The sequence below is a fragment of the Rattus norvegicus genome, chromosome 11, assembly GCF_036323735.1.
Source record: "Rattus norvegicus strain BN/NHsdMcwi chromosome 11, GRCr8, whole genome shotgun sequence".
Lineage (NCBI taxonomy): Eukaryota > Metazoa > Chordata > Mammalia > Rodentia > Muridae > Rattus > Rattus norvegicus.
Window position 1 is genome coordinate 77,406,166 of NC_086029.1, and position 13,050 is coordinate 77,419,215.

Consider the following 13,050-nt stretch of genomic DNA (forward strand, 5'->3'; position numbering starts at 1 on the left):
TCCTCAAAGACGGAACCAATGGATTCTAAGAAGGACACGCAGGACGGAATCATATGGTGGGGTGTGACCCGGAAGAAGATCCAAGAAGGCCTGGAAACACCGAAATGGGTGGGTATTCGGTAAGGATCAGGTGTTTGCTGTCTGTGTTGGAAGTTCCGGTTTACCCTAATTTCTCATCTAGCGCTGTTCCTGCTAAGGACTATGGCTTCGGCTTCTGAGGAGATTTTGGACTAGGGGAGCCAGCTGGTAGTATGTGGGATTATGTAAGAGCCAACCCGGAGTAGAGCCTGAAACTTGATCTAGTATGGCATTTTAACTTTCTTAGGGAAAACAAAAAAGAGAGAGACTAACCAAAGACAAACAGCAATTTAGTAACGGAACTCGGACTACAACCTGACGTCACAGGGCATCACTAAGGGTGTGAGGGTAAGAGACAGTAGTGAAGAGTGGAAAAGTTCCCCTAAGGAAGTGGCACTTCAGCTGCGATAAGCACACTGAGATTTAAGGGCTCAGGTTCTGTGACTAGTCAGTGAGGAGCTCCAACAAGAGATAGAAAACATTCATCAAGTGCTCCTTCACCCTAAAGGGGGAGTCGGGGGGGGGTGGCAGGAACCTAGCCAACTCCTAATGACTCAGACATCCTTCATAAGAATGTTAATATGAACTTACTGAATCTCATATTACGTCAAGCATTTCGCCCACTAGATTTGCAGTCTCATCCTAATGAACACAACCTTTTGAGGCCCAAATAGTAGCATAGCAAGGCATCGCCTGTCTGCTTATTCAAAATCGTAGATCTTGTATATACAGCATCTTTTGCCACCTAACTACCTTATTGCCTCATAACTAGTTTACTATAAGAAATCCTGAGACTTTGTCTCTTGATCACAGTTGTATCTCCAGGTCCCTGAATAGTATGCAAGGGGGTACTCGATGTCCTTTGAGTCAGTAAAGAAATGTGGTGATTATCTTCAATTTAAATGTGATACAATAAGCGTCAAAAGACTGATTTATATAGTTTTGGGGAAGGGACAGAAGTATAAGACGTAAACTTATATCTCTTTGTATATTTTACCTACATTTAGCCTTAGAATAACCTTCTCTTGGGTAGGTCTAGACTGGGTCATTCATGGAAAATTGCAGTGAACCCAAGGGAAACGGAGGAAATGTGGAGAGGTTAGAGCTGAGCTAAGCTGAGCTATTTGATGCTCCTTCAAAAATCAATGGACTAGAGATGGGTTGAAATGCAATTCAATGGCAGCACATTGGCTCCGAGAGGTCGAGCTAGTAAAAGCTAATTCAGGAATTATCTAAGTGTGTGTGGCAGCGCTTGGGAGTCAGAGACAGGCAGCTCTCTTGAAACTAGTTTGGTCTATACATGGTGATTCAAGGTCACCCAGGGCTGCTGAGTAAGTCAGTCTGTATCTTGCTCAAAAGCAAATAGGAATTAACATAGTAAATGAGAGTGAAAGGCAGTAGAGGGCAGGTGGCAGAGGCAGCATAATTTGTGGGCTGACTGGGATACTTGACAATGGTGCTATGAACTGACAGTCGAGCATGTTGCCTATATGAGGTTGCATTTTATGCAAAGATATTTGGATATTATTTTGAAACCACAGAAGTTTGCATCACTCAGGTGTGTCTCTTGGGAGATTCACTAAGAGACTGGTTTCAAAGGTAAACCTCTTGCTCTACAAATGAATACCATGATCCATGTTTGATCCCTGGAATCTATGTAAAGGCGAAAGAAAAGAAACAAGGTGTCCTCTGACCCCCATGTGTGCTGTGGAAGTCATATACATACATCATACTCACACAATGATAATTATTTTTTTAAAAGAATGACCATTTCCCCAACTAAAAATAGAGTGAGGAAGAGTTGAGGGGGAAAAAGTGCCCTATCTTGCAGCACACGTGTAATATTGGAGAAGGAATACTGGAGATGGAAAGGCTTTAGATGCAGAGTTAGAGACATGTGTGGAGAAATAAGGCAGAAAAGTGTAAATGGAAAAGGGTATGGGAATAGAAATGTTAAGAAGGTAGGGCAAGAGCTAACCTAAACTGAGGATTTATGGGAAGCCTTATGGAAACCTACTGCTTTGTAAGCTAATTTTAAAATATGATTTTCTAAAATGGAGTTCCAATGGAGGTACTTTGCATGGTGGATAATGCTGTTCTCATACCCATGGGTTATTCGACAAAACACTAGATATGGGATATCTCCCTATGAGTTATTATTGGTCAAGAAGGGCCCAGAAGCCCCAAAATTATAAACTACTTTAATCACTCTTGCTGTCCACCAGAACTATATGATAAAACTGTGTTGTAGACCCATACACACTCATTACAGGACATAGAGAAATTGAAGTAGAACTAACTTGGAAACTGGCTAGCCTTCATAGTGCTAGGAAGTTTGGCTGCTGGGAGAGAAAACTTATCATTGGTCTTAGCCCACAGTGAACCCTGCATTCTACAGTATTGGTCAGCCATACATGACTGCTTTGGGGGTTACCAACCCCTTTCTGGTTAGATTTCAGGCATGCCCTGGAAAAGGGAATGTCTGGTACTGTATGTAAATCTGGTCAAAAGCCTTTGGCTGGGAAGATCATAGACACTAGGAAAGAACTTCTTACTGTTGTTTTGCTGAATGGACATGTTTTCACATTGCTTCTAAATATGTGTATACCCACTAATTAGTGATGCTTCTTTTTGCAGTGAGCAAAGGTAAATGCAGAAATTTGTAAATAGTCAAAGGACAGAGAATAAGGGTCTGTCAAGTACTCAGCCTTGTAAAGAACATCTGTATTACTTCACACCTCCATGGCTTAGAGATCATCAAAGAAAGGGCAGAAAGAACTTAAAAACTGGAAGATGGGGAGGAGTGCTTTGAAATGCTGCACTCTGGACATGACATGGCCATTGCACTCACGAACTAACCAGTAGCTGTGGAAACTCACACCAGGTTGCACAAGAAGAAGCTTGTCAGTATTCCAGCATGGATGGAGAAGGAGTACATGAGATCCCATTCCTAAATAGCTACTGGCAGTTAAGTGCCTGTTGGGAATGGGAGTCATTCTTTTTCAATGATATCACCATTAGTAAATTAAATTTCCCATGATTCAGTAAATAATCCCTCACCTACACACATGAAAGCAACATTAATTAAACTTAGTGTGTCATTTTTTTAGTGACATGAAAGTGGGGGCAGGAATGCTGGGAGAGTTTTCTAGAGGGACTGAGGAAAATAAGTGTTCATGATCAAAATGATTGCATACATGTATGAATTGTTAAAGAATAAAAAAAATGTAACAAAAGAAATGGTCTCACTCTTCTGATTTACTGTTATCCAATTTCCTCTTGCCTTAACAGTTATTTTCTCAAGGCCTGCTTTCATCTTCCCCTACGCCAAATATAGACACCCCAAGACTTTCCAATGTTGTGCCATGCCGCATTCATGAACCCCACAAGACCACCAAGGAGCTGTTTCTAATGTAATCACATTAGGCTCTTTATTACAAACTCGAGTTTGGGCTCACCACTGGCCCACAGGATGGTTTGCTGGAGCAGCCCTGAACTCTCATCAGGACAAGGGTTTTATAGGAAATGGAAATAAGTGAGGGGGTCCAGCCTGACCAGCATCCAACTTGTCTGTTGTAAGCCAACAGGGGAGTGCTGTGAAGCCAGACTATGCAATCACTAAGGTTCTGAAAGTACATCTGAAACAATCAGACTAATGTTTAATTAACTGTTGCAAAGATGTAGCTAGGGAGTAACTGGCCAAGGACAAGCTTTGGGGTCCTTCCTAGTACTAGGGTGCAGCTTGGATTCAGCTGGGGGCCAACTTCTCAAGCTTTTTTTTTTTTTCTTTTAAGATGGAGGCTGGTTCCAAGATGGAGTAGGTTTGGCCTCTCATCAATGTGTCTTCGAGATATAATATTTTATTTTCAACTTAACACTTATTTAAATATTTGTCACATATAAGTTGCATGTAACTACATCATATATGAAAAAGTATATCATATATTCCACAAGTATATACACCAATAAATCACAAGCTAGAAAAAGTGGCCAATTAAAGGCTTTTTTTTTTTTTTTTTAGTTGAAAAGCAGTGTATGGGGACTGGAAAGATGGCTCAGTATTTAAGAGCACTTGCTCTTCCAGAGGACCCAGTAGGTTCCCAGTCCCAATGTCTGATGCCTCATAGCTATCTATAGCTCTTTTGATATTGAGTAAATACCCCCACATAGACAGACAGACTCATACTCAAACAAGCAGTAATTGAACATATTTCCCATTTCACCATTTTTAAGAAGGAAATACACAAAGCAATGGCCAGGCATGGTGGTACATGCCTCTAATCCCAGCACTGAGGAAGCAGCAAGTAGACCTGTGAGGGTTAGGTACTTCCAGGCCAGCCAGAGCTACACTGTGAGACTCTCAAAGAACATTTACTACAATATATGAACTATAAACCACTGTTTCTCTGTCTCTTCTCCTGTGTCTCTTCATGAAATGTTATTTAGCTGACAAATTGTTTTTCTAAACCTTGTCGAGGACAAAACCATAAAGGTAATGGCAGTGGTGGCGCATACTTTTAATCCCAGTTCCCGGGAGGCAGAGGCAGGTGCATCTTCGGGAATTCAAGACCAAAGGTCTAAAGAGCTAGAATTCTAGGACTGAGAACCATCTCAAAACAAAAACAAGAAAAGGAAGAAAATCCAGAACAAATTACTACATATATTTTGTGTGTATAATAATGACAATGTCAAAATAATGGAAATTCTGAACAAATGTAAAAAATTGAAATAATCCTGACAACTTTTTCAGAAACAATATTTATTTAAAAACAAAAACAAAACAACTTTTAGTCAGAAAACAGAATGAAAGAAATTTCAAATTAACAATAAAATTTCACATTGAGTTCTGTCCCACAATTAAAAGCCCACAAATCTGTTTGTGACTACAGACAGGGTGTAGAGATGGGGAAAGAACTGAGAGTGAGGTAGGCAATGCTCTGCTCTTTGCTTCCAAGTGTTCATGAAGAAGATGCTCTGGAAAGCCACTGGCATAGACCTAGTCTTCCTGCATGCCAGAGGCAAAACCAACAATCTCTTAAAAGGTAAGAATGCCGGCTTTCCCAGTAACTCTCTAGGGAGGCTTGGTTCCACCAATAAATAAAGTCCCTAAATCTATACTAAGCTCGTCCTTTGGAACATCCATCTCATCCCCTGGTTCCTCTCCGAGCTTCTTCCACCAGGGGGCCTGTATGTGCTTCAGGGTGGTAAGGTGGGCCTGCTTGGCTTTGGCTGCCACAGGCCTAGATCTACTCAGGAACTGCTCAGGCTCCTTTCCTTCCGCCTCCTTCAGACTTGGTGCCTCTGCAGCAAACAGAAAGTAAATGGGTCAGTGGAAGGACGCCAGGCAAGCAGACTTGGAACCAGCAGAGCTGGAGCCTAGCTACAGTTAGGACAGGACAGGACAGGATGGGCTCTAACTCTGACTATGCTGTCACTGCTAACTATGAAGGTAGGTGTCTAGTAAAAAGTTACAGATGTGGGTGACAGCAACAACCCCAATCCCTGGCAACTTCCAGTCTTTTTAAGTCTTTTAGAAGAGAAAAACAGTAAGTTGTGTTAGATAGCTTAAAGAGAGCAAAACTTCAGTAAAAAATCATTAAATGTTATTTTTGAAAAGGTCACTGTACTGTAACTGCTGTCATTATCTAATTCTAAAATACAAAAAAAAATTTAAAAAGTTTAGGCAGAATGTGTGTAGAAGAGCACAGCATCTTTAAAATTAGTAATTTGGATGGAGTTGAAATATTTGAATTTATAACAAATGGAATGTATACAGTTGAAAACTGGGATGATGTAAGATTTCCTAAGGACTGGAATAAAGACTATTTGTGGCACTTCTAAAGATTTTGGATGCCACGTCTCTTGCATGGGTTATTCCATTTATGAAACAAAGACAGATGTAGAGCATACTCATCAACTGCTCAATATTGGTGCTGATCTGAGCCATCAATGCTTCCCTGTGTTGCTGGGCTCGCTCTTCTATGGCTCTTCCCATAAAATAGTGTTGAAGTCGTTCTTGTGCTTGTGCGTGGAGCTCTCTGCTGGCCACATCTGACATCTGAGAGCCCTGAAAACACACGACAGAGAACTTGTTGTAAAGATATGCTTTACCTACTCACCATAGCAGAGCTAGAAATTTTAGTAATCTCCCATTTTATCAATAGAATCTTACAGTTCTTATCTAACTTATCCTCTAGTGCAAGTATTAAATTATCTTCAAAAATAGCTTTAGTTGTGAGAATTCATGACTCTCATCTCAACACAGGAGCAGAAGCACAATCATAAGCTCAGGATCAATCTGGGCTATATAGTGACACCTTGTCTCAAAAAACCTCAAAGACAAATGAACAAGCATGCAAACAGACCCACAACAAAAACAAAAAAGAATCCACCAAACCATCCAAGCAGAATTTAAACAACTTCCTACACCCTAACTTTATATAATGATGTAGATGGGCCAGTTTCTTTGTTACCATTTTTAGATTTTATTTTGCATGTATGAGTTTTGCCTGCATATATGAATATGCACCAAATGTGTGTCTTATGCCCTCAGAAGGGGCTAGAAGAGGGTGTGAGATCCCTTGGAACTGGAGTTACAGATAGTTGTGAGTTACTACATTGGTGTAGGAACTGAATCTGGAACCTCTGCAAGAGCAGGTATTCTAAAGCACTGAGCTGTCTCTCTAGGTCTCCATGTTTCTTTTTGGTGTCCTTCTACACATCATTTTTCAAAGACCTGGTAGGTAATGAGACCCAGAGATTAGGAGACCACAATGAAAGTATAAATGGTTTAGTAAAGTTACCAGTCCAGAAGAGAAGAGAAGCTAACTCCCTTTGTTTTAGACTTCATTTGAAATATTATCTCTTATCCCATTCTCATTCCAAATGTATCCTTACCACAATGTTATAACTGGTTCTGGTTTCTAAGAATGAGAGACAAAAATCAGCTAAAAGATCCTACCCTTTAGACTATTTAAATAATTTAAGGGTGATATTAGTGACTAATTTGGATAAAAAAATAATCTTAGCCTTAAAACTGATAAAATTGGGCTGGAGAGATGGCTCAGCAGTTAAGAGCACTGACTGTTCTTCCAGAGGTCCTGAGTTCAAATCCCAGCAACCACATCGTGGCTCACAACCATCTGTAATGAGATCTGATGCCCTCTTCTGGTGTGTCTGAGGACAGCTACAGTGTACCTATATACATAAAATAAATAAATTTTTAAAAAATGATAAAATTTCTGACACCACAGCTTTCTCAAATACTAATGTAGTTCTGTTCCAGTTGATAACTTACCTTTCAGCCACAGACCTTATCAAAGCATAGTAAACAATAACAAACTGTGGTATTCATTAGACTTCTATTCATACTTCCACATTTATGAGGTCTATACTCATATTTAACTGAAGAACCAAAGCATTAGAAAATACTGCATATATGCTAAATTTGTACAGACACAAACTTCTCCTAAATATATACTCAAGCAACAAATTTACACTGTATTTGATTGGAGAATGTAAGTAACCAGAGGTGAAATGTATGCAAAGATATGCAGACCTAATTTGGCAGAACTATACCGTTGGACTAAAGGAATTTTAGTACCTGTGAAAGAAGAGAGGTAGAAAAACTAAAAATAAGAGCTAGAATTGTATAACAAAAGGCAAAGTGAAATTCATAAAACAGCATGAGTTCTACACCAGTTTGGACTTCATGAGAAAAACCAAGGCAAACCAAGAAACACATCCCCCTCCAAAACAAAACAAAACAAAACAAAACAAAACAAAACAAAACAAAACAAAACAAACAAAAACCAAGCAGAAATAAGATCCTTGAATATTCACTACTGCTTAAGTAATGTACAACACATCAATAATAGACTGTTAACCAAAATATTATTATTATTTTAGATAGTGTCTTATTGTACAGATCAACTAGGCCTAAAACTCAGAGATCTAGCTATCTGTCTCTGCCTGTGGAATATGCCCAGTGGAATTTCATTCACATTTTAAGAAAAAAAGAAAAAGTAGCCACAATCTACAGCCTGAATGAATCCGAAAGACATTATATACTAAATGAAATAAATTATGTACAAAGGATATGACTTCATATTAAATACTTAGTCAAATTCAGACACATACTGGTAGTTATCAGGAGGCGAGGGGGAAAATAGGTATTCTGTTTAATCAAAAGTGGAAAAAAGTCTAAAGATAAAATGGTGGTTAAAGCTATACAAGTTAAAAGTACTTCATGTGTCTACATAATTAACTATTCTTAAAACAGTATCTTTTAGGTTTTGTAGTTTTACTTTTGCAGTGCTGGATACATGCAGGGTTCTGCATATACTAGTATTTTATTTTATATGCTTTTAAAGACTTATTTTTATTTGTCTCTGTGTGTGTGTGCATATACATACACAAGCATGTGGGTGTCTGTGGAGGCCCAACGGGTGTCAATTCCACTAGAATTGGAGTTGACAATTCTGGTGGTTGTGAGCTCCTCAACATGGGTGCTGGGACTGTAACTCAGGTCCACCGAAAGGGCAGTAAGCACTCTTAAGCTCTGAGATATCTCCATCCTGATAATATGGTTAGTAAACTATCAAATTATTTTTACATTCTTATGAGATCTGAGCAGTCACAGATCTTCTATTTGCTTGACAACACTCAGTGTTTTAGTCTTTAAAAATCTAGGCATTCCAATGGGTGTAGATCACCTTACTGTGGTTTTAATCATTATTTTCTCTAATGGATGCTGATGCACCTTTTCATGTGTTTGCTACATGTATTGAACTGTCTTTTCAAGTCTTTAGGCCATTAAAAAAATAGATCATGTGTTTTCCTACTGTTCAGTTTTAAAAAATTCTTTATATGGATTAGTATGTAGAAAATGAATAACAAGATATTTTTCTAACCTTTGATTTCTATTTTCATTATCTTAACAGTTCTGAAGAGCACATGTTTTAAATTTTGAAGTCCATCAATTTTCTTTTTTGGTTTCTGCGATATTTGAAAATCACTGACTAAATGTCACAATTTTTTTTTCTTTTTTCTTTTTTTCGGAGCTGGGGACCAAACCCAGGGCCTTGCGCTTGCTAAGCAAGTGCTCTACCACTGAACTAAATCCCCAACCCCCACTGAGCTAAATCCCCAAACCCCACTGAGCTAAATCCCCAACCCCCACAATTTTCTATCATATTTTCTTCTACAAGTCGTATAGTTTTAGGACATGTATTTCACTAGATTTGATACATTTTAAGTTAAATTTTGTACATGATATGGAATTGGGGTTGAAGTTCAGCTTTTCTATTAATAGGTATGTAATTCCTTTAATTTTCTATTGTACTAATTAATTACATGAACCTCTAGGAAATGTATGTGCTTAGCTCCTGTAACCATGATTCTGTTTTCTGTTTCTATTGGTTGATGGCTCCATCCAACTTGGACAAGTGGACCCACACAGTATTTGTCCTTTACATCTGGCTTATTGCACTTAACATTCTTTCAAGGCTCATTCACAATGTTATGAATGTATGTTATTGGGTACAAAAAGCTTTAGAAATTTTATGTTCTGTTGATTAAATGACACTTTGTGACAGTATTCTGTTTCATTTTATTTTCCATCTTAAAAAAACATGTTTTCTAATTAATATATAACCAAGCCTTACTTTTAAAAGTTATGTGGGAGTGGGAGGGAGAGCTAAACCTTCAGAGAGGCAGACAAGCCTGGGAAACCAGAAGAGACTGCTCCCTGCACACACATCTCGGACGCCAGAGGAAAAAGCCAAAGACCATCTGGAACCCTGGTGCACTGAAGCTCCCGGAAGGGGCGACACAGGTCTTCCTGGTTGCTGCCGCTGCAGAGAGCCCCTGGGCAGCACCCCACGAGCGAACTTGAGCCTCAGGACCACAGGTAAGACCAAATTTTCTGCTGCAAGAAAGCTGCCTGGTGAACTCAAGACACAGGCCCACAGGAACAGCTGAAGACCTGTAGAGAGGAAAAACTACACGCCCGAAAGCAGAACACTCTGTCCCCATAACTGACTGAAAGAGAGGAAAACAGGTCTATAGCACTCCTGACACACAGGCTTATAGGACAGTCTAGCCACTGTCAGAAATAGCAGAACAAAGTAACACTAGAGATAATCTGATGGCGAGAGGCAAGCGCAGGAACCCAAGCAACAGAAACCAAGACTACATGGCACCATCAGAGCCCAATTCTCCCATCAAAACAAACATGGAATATCCAAACACACCAGAAAAGCAAGATCTAGTTTCAAAATCATTTTTGATCATGATGCTGGAGGACTTCAAGAAAGACGTGAAGAACTCCCTTAGAGAACAAGTAGAAGCCTACAGAGAGGAATCGCAAAAATGCCTGAAAGAATTCCAGGAAAACATAAATAAACAAGCAGAAGCCCATAGAGAGGAGACACAAAAATCCCTGAAAGAATTCCAGGAAAACACAATCAAACAGTTGAAGGAATTGAGGATGGAAATAGAAGCAATCAAGAAAGAACACAGGGAAACAGCCCTGGATATAGAAAACCAAAAGAAGAGACAAGGAGCTGTAGATACAAGCTTCACCAACAGAATACAAGAGATGGAAGAGAGAATCTCAGGAGCAGAAGATTCCATAGAGATCATTGACTCAACTGTCAAGGATAATGTAAAGCGGAAAAAGCTACTGGTCCAAAACATACAGGAAATCCAGGACTCAATGAGAAGATCAAACCTAAGGATAATAGGTATAGAAGAGAGTGAAGACTCCCAGCTCAAAGGACCAGTAAATATCTCCAACAAAATCATAGAAGAAAACTTCCCTAACCTAAAAAAAGAGATACCCATAGACATACAAGAAGCCTACAGAACTCCAAATAGATTGGACCAGAAAAGAAACACCTCCCGTCACATAATTGTCAAAACACCAAACGCACAAAATAAAGAAAGAATATTAAAAGCAGTAAGGGAAAAAGGTCAGGTAACATATAAAGGCAGACCTATCAGAATCACACCAGACTTCTCGCCAGAAACTATGAAGGCCAGAAGATCCTGGACTGATGTCATACAGACCCTAAGAGAACACAAATGCCAGCCCAGGTTACTGTATCCAGCAAAACTCTCAATTAACATTGATGGAGAAACCAAGACATTCCATGACAAAACCAAATTTACACAATATCTTTCTACAAATCCAGCACTACAAAGGATAATAAATGGTAAAGCCCAACATAAGGAGGCAAGCTATACCCTAGAAGAAGCAAGAAACTAATCGTCTTGGCAACAAAACAAAGAGAATGAAAGCACACAAACATAACCTTACATCCAAATATGAATATAACGAGAAGCAATAATCACTATTCCTTAATATCTCTCAATATCAATGGCCTCAACTCCCCAATAAAAAGACATAGATTAACAAACTGGATACGCAACGAGGACCCTGCATTCTGCTGCCTACAGGAAACACACCTCAGAGACAAAGACAGACACTACCTCAGAGTGAAAGGCTGGAAAACAACTTTCCAAGCAAATGGTCAGAAGAAGCAAGCTGGAGTAGCCATTCTAATATCAAATAAAATCAATTTCCAACTAAAAGTCATCAAAAAAGATAAGGAAGGACACTTCATATTCATCAAAGGAAAAATCCACCAAGATGAACTCTCAATCCTAAATATCTATGCCCCAAATACAAGGGCACCTACATACGTAAAAGAAACCTTACTAAAGCTCAAAACACACATTGCACCTCACACAATAATAGTGGGAGATTTCAACACCCCACTCTCATCAATGGACAGATCATGGAAACAGAAATTAAACAGTGATGTCGACAGACTAAGAGAAGTCATGAGCCAAATGGACTTAACGGATATTTATAGAACATTCTATCCTAAAGCAAAAGGATATACCTTCTTCTCAGCTCCTCATGGCACTTTCTCCAAAACTGACCATATAATTGGTCAAAAAACGGGCCTCAACAGGTACAGAAAGATAGAAATAATCCCATGCGTGCTATCGGACCACCACGGCCTAAAACTGGTCTTCAATATCAATCAAGGAAGAATGCCCACATATATGTGGAAATTGAACAATGCTCTACTCAATGATAACCTGGTCAAGGAAGAAATAAAGAAAGAAATTAAAAAATTTTTAGAATTTAATGAAAATGAAGATACAACATACTCAAACTTATGGGACACAATGAAAGCTGTGCTAAGAGGAAAACTCATAGTGCTGAGTGCCTGCAGAAAGAAACAGGAAAGAGCATATGTCAGCAGCTTGACAGCACACCTAAAAGCTCTAGAACAAAAAGAAGCAAATACACCCAGGAGGAGTAGAAGGCAGGAAATAATCAAACTCAGAGCTGAAATCAACCAAGTAGAAACAAAAAGGACCATAGAAAGAATCAACAGAACCAAAAGTTGGTTCTTTGAGAAAATCAACAAGATAGATAAACCCTTAGCCAGACTAACGAGAGGACACAGAGAGTGCGTCCAAATTAACAAAATCAGAAATGAAAAGGGAGACATAACTACAGATTCAGAGGAAATTCAAAAAATCATCAGATCTTACTATAAAAACCTATATTCAACAAAATTTGAAAATCTTCAGGAAATGGACAATTTCCTAGACAGATACCAGGTATCGAAGTTAAATCAGGAACAGATAAACCAGTTAAACAACCCCATAACTCCTAAGGAAATAGAAGCAGTCATTAAAGGTCTCCCAACCAAAAAGAGCCCAGGTCCAGACGGGTTTAGTGCAGAATTCTATCAGACCTTCATAGAAGACCTCATACCAATATTATCCAAACTATTCCACAAAATTGAAACAGATGGAGCCCTACCGAATTCCTTCTACGAAGCCACAATTACTCTTATACCTAAACCACACAAAGACACAACAAAGAAAGAGAACTTCAGACCAATTTCCCTTATGAATATCGACGCAAAAATACTCAATAAAATTCTG

The 13,050-nt window shown here is 39.0% G+C and overlaps 1 protein-coding gene across 6 annotated transcripts in view; it reads right to left on the reverse strand.

Annotated features, from left to right (window-relative positions):
• Nucleotides 1-4,820: 4,820 nt before the first annotated feature.
• The window catches only part of Iqcb1 (IQ motif containing B1), a 54,555-nt gene continuing 46,325 nt past the window's right edge, over nt 4,821-13,050 (reverse strand). For 4 of the 6 annotated variants that reach the window (XM_006248395.5, XM_006248396.5, XM_006248397.4 and 1 more), the window contains exons 14-15: nt 5,989-6,145; nt 4,821-5,379 (exon numbers count right to left, since the gene is read on the reverse strand). In XM_006248395.5, the coding sequence (XP_006248457.1) occupies nt 5,150-5,379; nt 5,989-6,145 (387 nt within the window). In that variant the 3' untranslated portion in view covers nt 4,821-5,149. Of the gene's footprint in view, nt 6,146-13,050 lie in introns of all 6 variants that reach the window. The other 2 variants (NM_001107092.1, XR_010055955.1) reach the window with 2 other exon arrangements.